Consider the following 19,823-nt stretch of genomic DNA (forward strand, 5'->3'; position numbering starts at 1 on the left):
AGAGGAGAGAGAGGAGAGAGAGAGAGAGAGAGAGGAAGAGAGAGGGAAAGGGAGAGAGAGGGAGAGGAAGAGAGAGAGAGAGAGAGAGGAGAGAGAGGGAGGGAGAGAGAGAGGAGAGAGAGGGAGGGAGAGGGAGGGAGAGGGAGGGAGAGAGAGGGAGAGGGAGGGAGAGAGAGAGAATCCTAAGCAGGATCCACTCTGTCAGAGCAGAATCTGACCTGGGGCTCGATCTCACAAACTGTGAGATTATGACCTAAGCCAAGATCAGGAGTCAAATGCTCAAATGACTGAGCCACCCAGGTGCCCCACACACAGATCTTTTAAAACACAAATCTGATATTATTCCTTTCCCACCTCAAAGTCTTCAGAGTTTCTCTAATACCCTCATCTTAAAAGTCCAAATGCCTTAGTGTGAGGACAATGCCATTCAGTCTTTCCTCTGCCTCCTTTTCTAGCTCATTTCTTGTTGTTTCTTAAACAAACAAACACAACCATTCCACTGCCCCTAACAAAATGAAATTCAAGTTTCTTAACCTCTGCAGGCTCTATCAAACCTTCAAGTCATTGCACAATCTATTCTCTCAGTCTGTATGGCCTTTGTCTCACTAAGTCCTATTTTCCTTTAAGATTCCATTTAGACATCTCTCCTCTCAATAGTCCCAGTCCTCCCTGGAGATGGATTAGATGCTGTATCCCCCAAGAATCTCACCCATACACCTTGACAGCACTTACCATGCTGTGTCATAACCATCTCCTTCTCTGCCTTCCTTTCCTCCTATAGGTGAGCCCACAGGTGGAGAGCCTGATATTACTCCCTTCTTCAGCCCTGATACCTGGCCCCTGTCTTAGTGTTTATTGAATAGCCACTCAAATGAGGATTATGATGTCTGTCCTACCTAACTCAAAGAGGTTTGTGAGGACAGAATTCTGCAACAAAACACTGAAAAATGTGAATCACTAAATGTATGTAAATAGTGCTTATTATCTTCCCAGCCCCAGCCCCAGTCTAGTGTGAAGCTTCCCATGAGAAGACAATGGTAAATTCCAACACTGGCAATGGTGGTTGTATTATTCTCCCCTACCTAGTTTGGCCTTACTTTTTTTTTTTTTTAAATAAGGATTCTCTACACCTCACATGAGGCTCGAACTCATGAACCTGAGATTAAGAGTTGCACACTCTTCTGACTGACCCAGTCACGCACCCCTGGCCTTACCATTTTTAGCCTGACTCTCAGAGTACTTTACCATCCATCCTTCCTATTTCTCAGCAGCCTGAAGTGTCTCCCTTAGTCACTCTCAGGAAAGAATTTCATATACAAGCTTCATGTAGAAAATATAGCAAAAGAACCAGACATGTTCAAAGTCCAGAATGACCTACCTACATAATGAAACATAGGTTCCCTTTCTCTGGAGAATCTGCTCCACTCCCACTGACTAACAGAAAAAAACTCTTCCAGGAGGGCTAAGTACTGAGTTCCATTGATGCTTAAATGTTCTCCCTCTGTCCAGCAAAGCTCTGTTTGCTATTAATAGCTGAAAGCATTCTTTTTGGAGATGGTTTCTAAAATAGGAAGCTACTGTCATTCGAAATGGTGAGCAAGTATCACTGAAAGCAGGAATTATTATTTGTTTTGCTTTTGTTTTAAATACCTAGGGCCCCGTCCCTCTTTCTGCCTGCCTTTTCCTATAACATAAATCCCACTCAACTCTATTGTGTAACTATATTCTGAATCTTTAAGGTATATTATATAAATACCATCATGGAATTTATTTTCAAAATATAAAACTCTTCCTTTTCATTTGCATTTTAAAGTTGTTTGCTTTAATAAGAGTAGAAGGGTCCGCTGACATATTTTTATAACCAGATCCAGAGAAGGATCTTCCAAAAGGTAGAATAGACTTGATCTCACTGATGAAGGAAATTAACCTGTAGCTTGTAGTCATTTGAAATCCTGGCTTAGCACATTCTGGGGTCACAGGGAGATGTATCTGGTTCCAGTTGGTCAGACTTTCAAAAGTTGACAGGTGTGAAAATGAAGGGACATTAATTAAGTTGCATTTGGCTACATGCAACCCACATGATGACCCTGAGGTTGCATCCCACAGAGATACAAGTAAGAATCAAATAAACTTAATTTACTTGCAAAAAGTATCCAAACTATGAAGTGAAAGAGCTGGGACTAAAAACCAGGTGTGTTCTATTTGAATCTAAAAGTTAACCTCTGGGGCCACTGCGTGGCTCAGTCTGTTAAGTGTCCCACTTCAGCTCAGGTCATGATGTTACACTTCATGGGTTTGAGCCCCTCATCAGGCTCTGTGCTGACAGCTCAGAGCCTGGAGCCTATTTCAGATTCTGTTTCCCTCTCTCTCTGTCCCTCTCCCTTCTGTGCGCGCACATGCATTTGTGCACATGCGCGCGCTCTCTCTCTCTCAAAAATAAACTTTTTTAATTAAAAAAATAAAAGTCAAGCTCTTTTCACTTCTCCAGCCTGAAAGATGGTTAGCTTCATACATTCACCCTCCAGTACCCATGCACCAAACAGCTCCAAGTCAGGAGAAAGGGCAAAGCCTTCAAAATCTGAAATTCTAGCACTTACTGGTATACACAGCTGTAACACACATGCTCCCACACATCCTAAGGTGAGGTTTCCCTGCCACCCATCCCTTCCTTACTCCTCCTGTGTATGCACTGTTGATATGCAATTAGCAGGCAGGGCTGGACTCTGCCCCCAAGCATCTGACCACCACAAGGCTGGGGCCACATCTCCTAACAGCCGTGGACCCCAGAAGAGAGACTGAGTTTCTGTTGCAGGAAGCCTGACTGAATATTAAGGTTAATCTAATCATCTGCTGGATATAATAACTTTAGGTTTTGGAGAAATATTCTTCTAAATCTTGCAAATATTTAGCAATAATGCAACCTGATTTATAACTATAAAGCTGAGTATTTTATTAGTAATATTTTATAGTTGGCTACATACCTGTGTATTTTCTATGTGCTATTCTAGAATCTCTCACCTTTTGAAGTTTATTTTTGATGGAAAGAGAGAAAGAAAAGCATGTGCACGTGTGCAGGGGAGGGGTAGAGAGATGGGGGGAGGAGAGAGAGAGAATCCCAAGCACTCTTTGTACTGTCAGCATGGAGGCCAATTTGGGGCTTAGTCTCAAGAACCGTGAGATCACGACTTGAGCCAAAATCAAGAGTCAGAGGCTTAACAGACTGAGCCGCCTCTCCTACCTTTTTAAACATGAGAATTCCTTTTTAACACCAAAGCACACATGACATCCCATAGGACATTTATTTTTAGCCTCCTTGATTAAGAAAAGACATATGAACAGAGCTGTAGTCTCCTTGCAAAACATCCATGAGTCCCAGAGCCTTGGAACCATGACTCTACCTCATTTACCTATCTGCCCCTACTCTCCTTAGCAAGGGAAAAGCCCTTTCCTGGTTTCTTTCTGCAGTTACCAAGTTGTAGAGCTTACTTCTATACAACGGTAATTTAGAGAAGGGGCAGAATCATGTCCCACAGCTAGAGCATTCACCTGTGTCCTGCTGTGTCTCTGAAGCTACAGGAGGGGTGACAGTAGGCTCCTTCTCTTCTGTAATGCCTGCTTTCCAGCTTCTTCCATCCAGAGAGGATGGAGACACTTTTGCAGGTTTAAAAAATAAATCCGTGGTGCAAGTGGCAGACTCTATCAAGAATATGAAAAGCATACAAAGACTGATTCTAATCTTCTAAACAAGGTATTTAAAAGATGAGTAGAACATTTCTAGATATAAATATAAACATCCAGAAGTATAGTGGGTTTGCAGGAGGAGAGCTAAGAGACTTGAGAAGGGGGATGAGGCTAAAGAATTTTTCAAAATGTTTTTAACCTACTTAAAAAGTAAGAAAAAATTATTACCGGCACTCTTAAAACTGTGCAGGGGGGCAGCATTTGTAACTGAAGCTGCCATATGATGTAACTCTGCAGAAGAGGGGACTTCCAGATGGTCACTTTGCTGTCTGACAATATTATCATTTGAAGGCTCTTCTCTGACAGGCAATTCCTGTAGATCATCAGCTTTAATGTCAATTACATTTATGTAAGTCTGTCCAATCTGAACCAAAACACATAAAATCAAAGAGGGTTACATTCTTTTTACGCTTTAGAGGCACTCTGAACCCTCCTCCCTTGTAAAAAAGAAAAAACAAAAAATGTTTAATTCTAGATAAGGAGAGCTAATATGAATTTAACTTAGGGAAAGCTGAAGGAGTATGTGTTATGGTCTTAGCTTACAATACTTTGGGGCTTAATATCTAAATCTTATTTTTTTTCTATCTTTTCAACAAAGGTACACAGATGAGATTTTAGCCTCATTTTGTCTATATGAATGAAAAATGCAGATGACCATAATAAATTTTAGCACAAAGGTATTACAACCTCTGAATAAAAAACAATACCAAATTTAGTACCCGATCAGATGGTGAAGGTGACAAAGGTTTCTCTGATATTTCAGTGGAAAGTATGAGATTTAAATATACATCTGGCGCCAACGTTTCAGAAACAGTCAAAGGCTCATGTTCTGAAAATTAAGAAGAGAATCATCAAGAATATTTAAAAAATCCATAAATAGCTCCAAGTCATTAGCATTGTAACAAGTGAACAACAAAAAACATAAATTTTTTTTGTTAAGTGTCTAAGTAGGGGGCAACTTGCTGGCTCAGTCAGTGGAGTGTGTGAATCTTGATCTCAGGGTTGTGAATTTGGGCCCCAGGTTGGGTGTAGAGATTACTTAAAATAAAATCTTTTAAAGAAAAAATCCAAGTAGAAGTTTCATGGGTATAAATTCTATTCTATTCTAAGGGCAATTTACTCTGGAGTAATTCATAATTGAATGCAGATTGATTATTGCTTTTTTCATATGACGGACTACAAGAATAATAAAGTATCTAAGTCATGTCAAGAAAATGCTGTAATTTTCTATTTCCATTTCAGATATATTAAGTCATGTTTGTTTAGGAGATTTCAAGAAAATCTGTTTAGGAAATTATAATTTCCTAACTAATTCCATAACTAATTTCTTTTTTTAACTCTCAACATTGTTTCTTGTTATTTGTTTGCTTCTTTTAACAACTTTATTGAAATATAATTCACATCCTTTAAAAGGGCTCAATTCAGTAGTTTCTAGTATATTTACAGAGACACTGGCTAAATTTTACCACTTAAAATGTTTAACATTGAAAATTTACAAAAGTCATTAGCTTCTTATTCAAAAGTACAATAAAGAAGGCTGTCACAAACGATTACCAAATGGTGTAATTCTGTGCCTTCTGTCCTAGGACTCTCATTTTACTTCCTAGTGCCCCTAAAGCACAAGCAGGGGAGAAGCAAAAGGAGAAGGAGTGAGAGAATCTTAAGCAGGCTCCACACCTAGCACAGAACCCAACCTGGGGCTCGATCTCAGGATCGTGAGATCATGACATGTGCTGAAACCAAGAGTCAGACACTCCACCAATTTAGCCACCCAGGTGCCCCCTAGCATCTTATTTTTAATAGAACATTACTTTCAAATTTCATATGTAAAATATAACTTATTTTTATAATGAATACTGGAAACTTGATACCAAGTCTTGAATTAAAACCATATGACAACCAAAAACCTAGAAAAGAGGAAAGTGAACATTTAAACTATCATTCTACCTCTATGGAATCAACTGATTGGTTTTATTCCTGTTTTTTTATGGATGGTAGTAACTCTTGTTTTGGCATCACAAAAACATAATCTCTAATTAGCAATGTTATTATCAGAAAAAAAGAAATCACACCTGATATGGAAGAAATGATCTGTTGACTTTTACAACATTCAGAAACAACTTCTTGAGAAGCAGCTTTTTTATCTTGTAGTCAGGAGATTTGAAGTAAAAAGAAAAAAAAACATTTAACAAACAGAAAAAAATAAATACATGGATACAGATTTTTAGATATTATGTACTAAAGTTAGTAAAGTAGGCTGCTTAAGAATTTAGTTTTTACACCTCTAAACCAGCTCTACAAGAAATCCTGAGGGGGACTCAATGAGGGAAATGTTGCAAGGAATGTAAGGTACCAAGACACGACCGCAAGCATGGATCCTACAAAGAACACAATGACTCTAAACCCATATCTTTCAATAATAACACTGAATGTAAATGCTCCAATCAAAAGACATAAGGTAGCAGAATGGATTTAAAAAAACCAAAATCCATCTATTTGCTGTCTCCAAGAAACCCATTTTAGACCTGAGGACACCTTCAGATTGAAAGTAATGGGATGAAGAAATACCTATCATGCTACTGGAAGTCAAAAGAAAGCTGGAGTAGCTATACTTATATCAGACAAACTGGACTTTAAAGTAAAGGCAGTAACAAGAGCTGAAGAAGGGCATTATATAATAATTACAGGGTCTATCCATCAGGAAGAGTTAACAATTATAAATGTCTCCGCACTGAATATGGAAGCACTTAAATACATAAAACAATCACAAACAGAAACAATCTTATGGATAAGAATGTGCTAACAGCAGGGGACTTTAATACTCAACTTACAGCAATGGATAGATCAACTAGACAATCAGTAAAGAAACAATGGATTTGAATGACACATTGGACCAGATGGATTTGACAGATATATTTAGAACTCTACATCCTGAGGCCAGGGAATTCACTTTCTTCTCAAGTGCGCATGGCACATTCTCCAAGATAGATCACATACTGGGACATAAAGCAGCCCTCAATAAATATAAAAGAATAGAGATCATACCATGCACACTGTCAGATCACAATGCTTTGAAACTTGAAATCAATTACAGGAAGAAGTCTGGAAAACCGCCAAAAACATGGAGGTTAAAGAACACACTACTAAAGAATGAATGGGCCAATCAGGCAATTAGAGAAGAAATTGAAAAATATATGGAAACAAATGAAAATGGAAATACAACAATTCAAACTCTATAGGATGCGATAAAGGCCATCCTAAAGAGGAAAGTACATTGTACTCCAGGCCTATTTTAAGAAATTAGAAAAAGGGCAAGTACAAAATCTAACAGCGTACCTAAAGGAACTAGAAGGAAAGCAACAAGAGCACCCTAAACCCAGTAGGAGAAGAGAAATAATAAAAATCAGGGCAGAAATAAACAATATAGAATAAAAAAAAACAGTTAAACAGATCAATGAAACCAAGAGTTGGTTTTCTGAAAAAATAAACAAAATTGATAAACCTCTAGCCAGGCTTCTCAAAAAGTAAAGAGAGAGCACCCAAATAGACAAAATCATGAATGAAAATGGACTTATTACAACCAACCCATCAGAAATACAAGCAATTATCAGGGAATACTATGAAAAATTATATGCCAACAAACTGGACAACCTAGAAGAAATGGACAAATTCCTAAACACACACTCACTACCAAAATTCACACAGGAAGAGATAGAAAATCTGAACAGACCTATAACTAGTGAAAAACTTGAATCAGTTATCAAAAATCTCCCAACAAATAAGAGCCCTGGGCCAGATGGCTTCCCTCGGGAATTCTACTGGACACTTAAAACAGAGTTAATACCCATTCTTCTCAAGCTATTCCGAAAAACAGAAATCAAAGGAAAACTTCTGGATTCATTCTACGAAGTCATCATCACGTTGATTCCCAGGCAGACAGAGACCCAGGAAAAAAAGAGAACTAAAGGCCAATATCCTTGATGAATACGGATGCAAAAATCTTCAACAAGATACTTGCAAATCGAATTCAACAGCACATAAAAAGAATTATCCACCATGATCAAGTGGGATTCATTCCTGGGCTACAGGGCTGGTTCAATATTCACAAATCAATCAGTGTGATACATCACATTAACAAAAGAAAAGATAAAAACTATATGATCCTGTCAATAGATGCAGAAAAAGCATTTGACAAAATACAGCATCACTTCCTAATAAAGACCCTCAAGAAAGTCGGGATAGAAGGAACTTACTTAAACATCATGAGAAGCCACCTATGAGAAGCCCTCAGCAAACATCATCCTCAATGGGGAAAAACTGAGAGCTTTCCCCCTGAGATCAGGAACACGACAGGGATGTCCACTCTCACCACTGTTGTTTAACTTAGTGCTGGAAGTCCTAGCATCAGCAGTCAGACAACAAAAGGAAATAAAAGGCATCAGAATTGGCAAAGAAGTCAAACTTTCACTTTTCGCAGACGACATGATAGAAAACCCGACAGACTCCACCAGAAGCCTACTAGAACTGATGCATGAATTCAGCCAAGTTACTGTACAAAAATCAATGTACAGAAATCAGTTGCATTTTTATGCACCAATATTGAAGCAACAGAAAGAGAAATCAAGAAACTGATCCCATTCACAATTGCACAAAAAACCATAAAATACCTAGGAATAAACCCAATGGAAGATATAAGAGATCTGTATGATGAAAACTATAGAAAACTTATGAAGGAAATTGAAGAAGGCACAAAGAAATGGAAAAACATTCCATGCTCATGGATTGGAAGAATAAATATAGTTAAAATGTCATTACTATCCAAAGCAATCTACACATTCAATGCAATCCCAATCAAAATTGCACCAGCATCCTTCTCAAAACTAGAACAAACTATCCTAAAATTTGTATGGAACCACAAAAGACCCCGAATAGCCAAAGTAATATTGAAGAAGAAAGCCAAAACGGGAGGCATCACCATCCCAGACTTTAGCCTCTACTACAAAGCTGTCATCATCAAGACAGTATGGTATTGGCACAAAAACAGACACATAGACCGAAGGAATAGAGAACTCAGAGTTAGACCCACAAATGTATGGCCAACTAATCTTTGACAAAGCAGGAAAGAGTATTCAATGGAAAAAAGACAGCCTCTTTAACAGATGGTGCTAGGAGTACTGGACAGCAACATGCAGAAGAATGAAACTAGATCATTTTCTCACACCATACACAAAAATAAACTCAAAATGCAAACATATGATATTTGTCCTTCTCTGCCTGACTTATTTCGAAATGGTGGGGGAAAGGGAGAGAGGCAAACCATGAGAGACTCTTGAATGCTGACAAAAACTGAGGACTGAAGGATGTGGGGGGGAGGGGGGATGGGCATGGAGGAGGACACTTGTGGGGATGAGCACTGAGTGTTATGTGGAAACTAATTTGACAATAAACTATTTGTAAAAAAATAAATAAATAAATAAATAAATAAATAAATAAACTCGAAATGGATAAAGAACCTGACTGTGAGACAGGAAACCATCAAAACCCTAGAGGAGAAAGCAGGAGACAACCTCCTTGACCTCAACCACAGCAATTTCTTACTTGACACATCCACAAAGGCAAGGGAAACAAGTGCAAAAATGAACTATTGGGACCTCATCAAGATAAAATGCTTCTGCATGGCAAAGAAAACAATCCATAAAACTAATAAGCAAAAGACGGAATGTGAAAAGATAGTTGCAAATGACATATCAGATAAAGGGCTAGTGTCCAAAATCTATAAGGAACTCACCAAACTCCACACCTAAAAAACAATCCAGTGAAGAAATGGACAGAAGACATGAACAGACACTTCTCCAAAGAGGACATCCAGATGGCCAACAGACCAATGAAATGATGCTCAGCATCCCTCATCAGGGAAATACAAATCAAAACCACACTGAGATACCACCTCATACCAGCCAGAGTGGCTAAAGTGAACAAATCAGGAGACTAGATGCTGGCGAGGATATGGAGAAATGGGCACCCTCCTACACTGTTGGTGGGGATGTAAACTGGTGGAGCCCCTCTGGAAAACAGTGTGGAGGTTCCTCAAAAAATTAACAATAGAACTCCCCTATGATCCATCAGAAGCAATGCTAGGATTTACCCAAGGGATACAGGAGTGCTGATGCATAGGGGCACATGTACCCCAATGTTCATAGCAGCACTCTCAACAATAGCCAAAACATGGTAAGAGCCTAAGTGTCCATAACTGATGAATGGATCAAGAAGACGTAGTTTATCTATACCATGGAATACTACATGGCAATGAGAAAGAATGAAATCTGGCCATGTGTAGCAACATGGATGGAACTTGAGGGTGTTATATTGAGGGAAATAAGTCAGGCAGAGAAGGACAGATACCATATGTTTGCACGTATAGGTGGATTAGGAGGAACTTAATGGAGGACCATGGGGGAGAAGAAGGGGAAAAATAGTTGGGGAGAGGGAGAGAGGTAAACCATGAGAGACTCTTGAATGCTGAGAACAAACTGAGGGCTGATGGAGGTGGGGGAGAGAGGAAGGGAGGTGATGGGCATGATGGAGGAGAGCACTTGTTGGGATGAGCACTGGGTGTTATATGGAAACCAACCTGACAATAAACTATTTAAGAAAAAAAAGAAAAAAGTAATTTAGTTTTTAAAAATTAATGATAATTTCAGATTTTGTTATTATTCACCCTGGGCCTGATACTTAAATGATAAGAGACTTCTAGCTAACAGGCTGCCAGCTTTAGAAGATTACCTAGCAGCAAATTATCTCTAAGGCTATAGCAAAGTCTTTAACTCTTAAGAATGTTTCTCAAATGCATCTTCACAATTTGCATCAAAAAAATATATACATGCTCAATCTTATTTCAGATAGAAAGCAAAACTAAACAGTGAGATGCAGTTTTATGACCTGTCAGATGAGTAAAGATAAAAGAGTTAAATCAAAGTGACTATGAAAAAAAAAAGGGCCCATATGTGAACAGATACTCATTGAGGCATTATTTATAGGAGAAAATACCAGAAACCACCTAATGCATTCAACAATAAACAACTAGTTAAGGACATCTGGGTGGCTAAGTTGGTTAAGCATCCCACTTTGGCTCAGGTCATGATCTCTCAGTCTATGAGTATGAGTTCCATGTAAGGCTGTGTGCAGACAGCTCAGAGCCTGGAACTTACTTCAGATTCTGTGTCTCCCTCTCTCTTGCCCCTCCCCTCCTCACAATCTCTCTCTCTTTCAAAAATAACAAACATTAAAAAAAAATTTAAAGAACTGGTTAAATATTTTATGGCACAGAAGGAAGAAAGAATATGCTTACAAAGTACTTTTTGATGACACGTATATTCAGCATAAGCAGAAATCAAAGTGATCCAAAATATAGGTAACCTCTGTTACCCAAATCTAATCATTCTTAAAAATATGCTGCATAGTCAGATACCAGGAAACTTTTTAAATGGGGGAGAAAAAAGGTATCCCAGCGCATCCAATACTGCCAAACATTATTAAATAATTATTAAACATTTAAATAACTATCCATCAAGGATTACTAAACAAAGCATTTTGAACATCACTTCTTAGCTAACATTCATTCAATCCATCAATTTGTGTGCAATATGCAATAATATTGACCATACTGGATAGAATACTGATGCAATATTGCAAACATATACTATATACTTAAAATGTAAGTAAACATATAGTATAATACAAATAAATACTCTATTATAACATAAGTATATGCTACAGTGTATACACTCTAGGGGTGTGTGTGTGTGTGTGTGTGTGTACTATATATGTTTGAACTATAGTGTAAATAAATAATGAAATAATATGTTAAAGAGACTAAGTAGAGAGTGTCCAAAGGTAGCTGGGTAAAAAAACAAACACTGGGACCCACAAGGGGTTAAATTCTCAGGGAAGATAGCAATAATATTTGGAAGAGGACAGTTCAGAGAGGGATGACACCTGAACTATATACTGTATCAAACTATGTAAAATGTGCTAAAGACTACTGAAAGAAAAATCGTCAAAATGTTACTTCTAAGTGGCATGATTATAGTTAATTTCACCCTCTCCATAGCTTGTTACATTATACAAATATTCTATAATGATCATATATTATTTTAAAACCATATAAATTAATACTATTTTATAATAACACAAATTAGAGGTTTAAAAAAGCACTTGCAAGGTTCTGAACACAGTAATGAGCAACTGTTCCCTAAATATCGTAGAAAAGAACTGCTACAGCACAAAGATCAGAGAACTTACATTAATGAGGAGATTTGTCAGGCAAAATTCCAAATAACAGATCCTTCAACTTTTCTTTTCTCTGTTCTTGGACACAATTACACATGTCCTTCCCACAGCATTTCCCACCTAGTCCTCTTCCTAACTCAGCTTCACCAGCCATAGTCCCAGGCCTCTCAGTCTTAGGCACAAAATCCCAGGGAAGGCAATTAATAGCATAGAGAATTCAAATCCAAAAATTGTTTTTACTGATTTAGGGTGCAGTCTGTGGAATTTTGAACAAAAATCTCTATTGTGTTTTAACTGAGTTACCATAAATTCAAGTGAAAATTTAAAGTTTAAAATTTGTCAGGGCACCTCGGTGGCTCAGTCATTTAAGCGTCTGACTTCAGCTCAGGTCATGATCTAATGATTCATGAGTTGAGCCCCGCAATGGATTCTGTGCTGACAGCTCAGAGCCTGGAGCCTGCTTCAGATTCTGTGTCCCTCTTTCACCCTGCCCCGTGCCTGCTTGCTGTCTCTCTGTCTCAAGAATAAACATTAAAATCATTTTCAAAAAATAAAGTTTAAGCTTTTAAAGTATATACCAGGGTTGAAGACAAGAACCTGGGATTACTAACTACTATCACATAACTTAAAATTCACTTTAAGCCATTGTTTTGAAGAAAAAAATCTAGATATATTCAATATTACAAAAAATATATGAATTTTAAAAATTAAAGTAAAATAGCATTTTACCTGGGTCTGTATTTGTACTTGCATCCTGACATTCTACAAGTTTCTTTTTTACAGAGGCCATGAAATGCAATCCAGCTGAAGTATTAGTATCATCTTGTAGCATTTCTTAAATATAACAACAAAACATTGAAAGCAATCATTGAGAACCCAACATATCCAAAGCAGAGTACCTAACTCAAAGGAGGCAAGGTTTGGGGTGTCCAAATGTTATCAAAATTAACCTTATTTAAAAAAGTTTTTTTTAATGTTTATGTTTGAGAGACAGAATGCGAGTGAGGGAAGGGCAGAGAGAGGGGGAGACACAGAATTTGAAGCAGGCTCCAGGCTCTGAGCTGTTCAGCACAGAGCCCAATGTGGGGCTCAAACTCACTGTGAGATCATGACCTGAACTGAAGTCTGAACCTTAACTGACTGAGCCACCTAGGTGCCCCTAAAATGGACATTCTGAATGAGGTGGTGCCTACATTAACTCTCAAAGGCAGCTCAGTGAATTCAAAACCAAAACTGTGGAGGATTCTGTACATCTAGCCTAGAACCTAGATGCTCTTCTAGCAATGAATATCCAGTAGAAAATGTTATGCAAGAAAATGATACGGTCAGATTGATGTTCTAGAAAAACTACCCCAGCCAGTATGTGGAAAGTAGATTTGAGTGGATAAAAGTGACGACAATCAGGTAGATGAAGCAACTGGAATAGTTCAAATAAGAACCTTTAGTAATGTGGAGGAGTAATGAAAGAGGACACATTTATAAATTACAAAGGAGGTAAAGGGACACCTGGGTGGCTCAGTCAGTTAACCATCCAACTCATGGCTTCAGCTCAAGTCATGATCTCACAATTTGTGGGTTTGAGTCCCACATCAGGCTCTGCACTGCCAGCTTGGGATTCTATCTCTCTCTCTCTGCCCCTCCCCTGCTTGCTCTTTATATCTCTCTCAAAATAAATAAAGAAAGAAGGAAGTAAAATAGGCAAGACCTATTTTACTGGATGAGAAGGCAGAGGAAGACAGAATTCAGATAATCAATGTTTTGGGATTGAGTTGGTCGTAACACAAATGGAGATGGAGAATTAGGAGAACAAACCAGTTGGTGGGGAGGGATAACAAATTCAGACTGTACATGCTGCGCTTGAGTTAATTTCCACCTAAGTGGAGAAGTTCAGCAGCAAGTAGAAATGAAATCCAAACTCTATTATGGGAGTCTCGGTTTAGATATGGATTTTCTTGGGAGATCATCCAGGAAAACAAAGTAGAATAAGAGACTATCAGTGTGTATGGGTGGCTCAATTGGTTAAGTGGCCAACTTCAGCTCAGGTCATGATCTAGCAGTTCGTGAGTTCGAGCCCTACGTAGGGTTCTGTGCTGACAGTTCTGAGCCTGGAGCCTGCTTCTGATTCTGTGTCTCCCTCTCTCTCCGCCCCTCCCTTGCTTGCTCACTCTCTCTCTCTCTCAAAAATAAACATTAAAAATTTAAGGAAATAAAAGAATAAGAGATCATCAATATGGCAATGGCAGTATACTACCATTATATATACATATATACTACCATAAATATACATATAGGGGTGCTTGGGTGGCTCAGCTGGTTAAGCATCGTGACTCCTGATATCAGCTCAGGTCTTGATCTCAGGGTCATGAGTTCAAGCCCCACATTGGGCTCCCTGCTAGGTGCTGAGCCTGCTTAATGCACACGGGCGCGCGCGCACACACACACACACACACACACACACACACACACATAGTCTTTATCCTTGGTTCTAAGCATGGAGTTAAGTCTTTGTAATTTCTTGAGTAATAGGAGTGTCTGTCATTATATCTGAGTTTATTTTAATGAAGTGACTCTTGATAGGCCCCTAGATAGCTTCAGGATAGGTGCTGGTTACTAAAGGGATGAAGCACATGATTAGAGGTTTAGAACTATCATTAGCCCCATGATACCCCTATCTCTGGGGGGCGGTCGGGGTGGAAAGAGCAGCTGGAGATGTAGTTCAATCACCAATCATGTCTTTACAATGAAACTTCAGTAAAAATCCTGAAATAATGAGGCTAAGGGGGCTTCTGGGTTGATGAGCAAGGGGATATGCTGGGAGAGTGGTGTACCAGGGAGGATATGGAAGCTCTGTGTCTTCAATCCCCATACGTTCCTTTATGCATCTCTCCCATTTGGCTATTCCTGAATTGTATCCTTTATAATAAAACTATAATCGTAAGTAAAGCACTTCTCTAAGTTCCTGAATCACTGTAGCAAATTAGTAAACCTGGAAAGTGAGTCATGGGAATGCCTGAATTTGCAGTTGCTTGGGCAAAAATGCAGGTGTATGGGGACCCCGTTTGTAGCTGATAGCTTGAATTGGCAAGTCTTTTGGGACTGAGCCATTAATTTGTGACATCTGTGTTAACTCTGGGTTATTGTCAGACTTGAAGTGAACTATAGGACACCAGCTGGTATAAGAAAAGTAGAGAATGATTGTTGTTTGAAATAACACAATACCTATCCACAGGAATACTATGCAGTCCTTAAAAATGGCATTGTAGAGGGGCACCTGGGTGGTTTAGTAGGTTAAGCATCCAACTCTTGATTTTGGCTCAGGTTGTGATCTCATAGTTTGTAAGACAGAGCCCTGTGTTAGTCTCTGCACTGACAGCACAGAGCTTACTGGGTTTCTCTCTCCTCTTTCTGCTCTTCTCCTGCTTGTGTGTGCTTGCTCTCTCTCAAAATAGATAAACTTTTTAAAATAATGACATTGTAGAATATCTAGTGATATGGGAAGATATCTACCTTAATACTAGTATGTAAAAACAAATAAGTTACAAACAAGTAGAGGAGCTATTTTATATATATACACACATATAAAATAGCATTTTATTTATTATATATATATTTATTATATATATATATAAAATAGCAATATATGTATGTATTTACAGATATATATGAGTAAGAGCATTCAAAAAATAAACCCTGGGGGAATATTAACACTGGCTATCTCTAAACAGAAAAATTATAGAATGGGCACCTGGGTGGTTCAGTCGGTTAAGCATCTGACTTCAGCTCGGGTCATGGTCTCGCAGTTTGTAGGTTCAGGTCCCACATGGGGCTCTGAGCTAACAGTGAGGATCCTGCCTGGGATCCTCTCTCTCTCTGCCTCCCCTCCACTCTTTCTCTCAAAATAAATAAATAAACTTTAAAAAACATATATGGGAGATTTTAGGGGGAGGATTTTAATATTCTTCCTATTCCTATTTATATTTCCTAAATTTTCCTCAGTGAACATGTATTACCATCACAAAGCCAAAAAAAAAAAAAAAAAGAAAAGAAAAGAGGAAAAAAACCCAAACCAGTGTTAAAAATGAAAAAGTGATTTTAAGACGAGTGGGAAAGAATAACAAAAGGATTAGGAAACAGAGACAGAAGCTAGGCAAGCAGATCAGTTAGGAATAAAAAACCGGCTTGGTTTAGGCACACAGAGGCCTGATGCAGGGCAGTGGTATCAACAGAGAGAGGGAGGACCACATCAAGGACTAAGTGAAAGAGTGGGATAACAAAGGTGAGGGGTAAATCAAGGGTGGCTTTCGAGGTAAAAGTCTTGACCAGTCAAGAGAACGGTGATATCACTAATGGCAAGATGCCAGTTTAAGTATTTGGACACGTTAAGTTTATTTTATTTTTTTTAATGTTTTTTATTTATTTCTAGGAGAGAGAGACAGCGTGAGCAGGGGAGGGTCAGAGAGAGAGGGAGTCACAGACTGAAACAGGCTCCAGGCTCTGAGCTGGCAGTCAGCACAGAGCCCGACGCGGGGCTCGAACCCACGAGCCGCGAGATCATGACCTAAGCGAAAGTCGGACGCTTAACCGACTAAGCCACCCAGGCACCCCTGGACACGTTAAGTTTAAAGCGAAAGTAGAAAAGAAAGATGAGGGAGGGTAGATGTGTCTTGGAGTATCATTTGAGTATAACTGAAGCCATGAGAGTGAATGTTTATATGACAATTACTGAGGAGAATACATGCATTTGGTGGCAAGAAGTAAACTGACCAACTAGAGAAAAAAGAGAATTTACTATCTTCTAAACAAGTACTCTTTTCTGAATATTCCTTACTTTAATGTGCATGTATTTTCTATGATGAATTCAACAGGTATGTTCTTCCGTAATTTCCTTTTAGGCCTTATAATATCAGCATCTTATTTGAGATTCTAATTAATTGCCCTGCTTTACTGTAGAAATCAGCAACTTTTTTCTGTAAAGGGCCAGATAATAAATATTTTCAGCTTTGCATACTATATGGTTCCTCTTGCAACAAGTAAACCTTGCTACAGTGTAAAACTTGTCACAAACAATGTGTAAATAAATAGGCATGGCTGTGTTTCAATAAAACTTGATTTACATAAACAGGTGTGGTCTGGATCTGGCCTATGAGCCATAATTTGTCAACCACTGCTCTACCAGATAACACATCAGAACACAACACACACACACACACATACTCTCCATCTTACCACAGATAAACTGAAAATAATTGTCTCATTTTTATATATGTAATTCTGGAAAACTCATTTCAATTTTGAACTGAGACACTACATTAATCATGCTTATACATACCAAAAGGAATGTCAAAATCATCCAAAGGCTGGGAACCACCATGTTCTTGTCGTTCCTAAATGAATCCCCAAATTACCAATCTTGTAACTCAAAGACATTCATTATTTTGTGGAAAAAAAAAAACAAAAACATTTAATAGCTAAGAGGACTGTTGAATTTTTAGGTATAGGTTCGAATCCTATTCTAGAAATATTTATTTACACTATCAAAGCAACTCTACCAAGGAGCTCACAAAACTCACTAGTCAAACAATAAAAAAGAACATTACCAATTTAATAATGCAGTTACTAAACTACAATGTTCTCTACTGCAAAGGAGTTTTAACACTCAAATAATAACCCACCTATCAAAACTGCTCGTGAAGTCAACATTTTTACTAAGTGCCGCCCCACATGCTCTTGAGGACTTACTGAAGTGTACTTTTAAAAAATCCTTGCAAACAAAACTGTTCGTGTTTATTTAATTTGTTGCAAAAATAAGTAAACAGTCACCAAAGTTAGAAGGAATGTTTGAAAAGATCTGATTTAAATATATAGCTTACGTAACAAACCTATGTGTAGGGAATGCTGGAAGCATCCAAAAGAGATCAAACTGTATTAGGAGTAATCCAAAGAACATATATGGTATGCATTAAGAGATCACAGAAAAAAGCAAGGAGTGATTTCAAATATAAAGAAGTCACATAAGCAGATGCTCTACACTACAGTTTTTGATTTACCACCAACTTGCTTTTTACATTTGCAACTGTAGGTCTGCTGTTCCGTGAAGGGATACAGCAGGGTTTATGTACCTGCTTCACATCTTTAATGATGTAAAGATTCTCCTAGTCACAATCAGAAGCTTCCAGCAATCAGAAGACTAGATAAACCAGAGACATTCCAATCTCTGTGTATATGTGTATATGTATAGCAGTTTTCTGTACCTTCGATTTCGTAACTATTTCTGAATCATTATCATTAACAACGGAACTCTCTGGCTGGAAAGCCACACTTGGTTTTCTCCTTAGCTCCTCTGATATTTTTTCTTGTAGCTCTTTCTCAGCTCGTCGTCTTTGTCTGTTAAAAACAATAGTATAAAATATGTGTCTACTATTTTAGTAACATCAGTTTTTTACTTATATCATGCTCTACAGGGAGACAATTATCAAAATTATGTCAATAAATTATTTTCAAAGGCATATAATTAGATTAGTAGGATACTCTGCTAGAACACAAGCAAACATAAGAAAATGTCAGGGACACATTAAAGTTATTTCTAGTTCCTCAACTACTGCACTGACTTTTTCTGGAATCTCAGGTCAGAGTCACACCTTCTAGGTAATTTTCAAACTCTCTTTTCTACAGACTCTAAGCTGATCCCAGGAAACCTATGGGATACCTCCATTCACCCTTCTGAAGAAGTTAAGCACACTTAAGTGACCTTGGTGGGATTTCACCAAAAAAGAGAGAAAAGTCAAGAAGACTTACTTTGAAGAAGGAATACCTGAAAAAGATGGAAGAAAAGAACCATTTCTGGAAGAAAGGCACTGGTATCAGATTTTAGGGTCTGATAAATGGAAATTTTTAAAATATCTTCTAGACTCCGTAATAACCTATCAGTCAATATATTTTTGAACACACATTATGAGTAACACTATAAATGCTTTTCATTAGAAGTCACAGCCTTGCTTTTTTAGCATGTTTCTTAGTATCCTGAAACAATTCACATCACTTACCCTCCTGCTTCTTATGTAAGAATCTGGAGGATATGGTAAGATTAATAACAGTATTACTTCAGTATATTAGACAGTACACAGAATATTGTATGAGATGCCAAAGGTTTATCCTGCAAAAGAAAACTGCTAATAATGTTACAGAAAAATGTAAAAGAATCTTCTGGCCTACGAATTCTAGTAAAGAATTCCTTAATAAAATGGAAAAAAATAATAGTATTTATCTGTCATAATATAGGAATTTACCTCATCACGAAATGTGTTCAAATGCATGACACTTGATAAGAAAATCGAACATGCAGTTGTGTATAGGCTGGGAGGTTGAACCAGATAACTTTCACTTTTCTAATTACATTATTTTAACTAATAATAAATTTGAAGGTAAGTGATAGTCTCAAATAAAATTCCACTTAAAACTTGCCTTTTTTTACTGTCCTTTCCTTGTCTCACTTCAGATGGTTCTATTTTGACCTTTAGAAGCTGAAGTTGTCCAGAATCGCCTTGTTCAAATAAATTAGGTGCTAGTTTCTCTTGGTTTTGTTTGAATGCAATGAGGTTCTCGAGGGGAATAAGTTGTGGGCTTTTGTACTATAAGAAATAAAGCATAATAATTTAAAGCTACAAATCTCAATTACAGAATATGTAAAAAAAAAAAATGAAGAAAACCTTGGTTTAAATTAAAATGGCAGAGACAGAACATGTCAAATATAACAAACTGATTTGGACTTGTAAGGTGAGTATCCAGAGCTTAAA

The 19,823-nt window shown here is 37.9% G+C and overlaps 1 protein-coding gene across 1 annotated transcript in view; it reads right to left on the reverse strand.

Annotated features, from left to right (window-relative positions):
• The window catches only part of CPLANE1 (ciliogenesis and planar polarity effector 1), a 137,601-nt gene that overhangs the window by 38,662 nt on the left and 79,116 nt on the right, over positions 1-19,823 (reverse strand). The window contains exons 35-41 of the mRNA XM_039250526.1: positions 19,492-19,658; positions 18,282-18,414; positions 17,360-17,414; positions 12,760-12,864; positions 4,449-4,570; positions 3,910-4,105; positions 3,547-3,651 (exon numbers count right to left, since the gene is read on the reverse strand). Of these exons, the coding sequence (XP_039106457.1) occupies positions 3,547-3,651; positions 3,910-4,105; positions 4,449-4,570; positions 12,760-12,864; positions 17,360-17,414; positions 18,282-18,414; positions 19,492-19,658 (883 nt within the window). The remainder of the gene's footprint in view (positions 1-3,546; positions 3,652-3,909; positions 4,106-4,448; positions 4,571-12,759; positions 12,865-17,359; positions 17,415-18,281; positions 18,415-19,491; positions 19,659-19,823) is intronic.

Source organism: Hyaena hyaena, unplaced genomic scaffold, assembly GCF_003009895.1.
Source record: "Hyaena hyaena isolate Hyena2069 unplaced genomic scaffold, ASM300989v1 scaffold_372, whole genome shotgun sequence".
Taxonomy (NCBI): domain Eukaryota; kingdom Metazoa; phylum Chordata; class Mammalia; order Carnivora; family Hyaenidae; genus Hyaena; species Hyaena hyaena.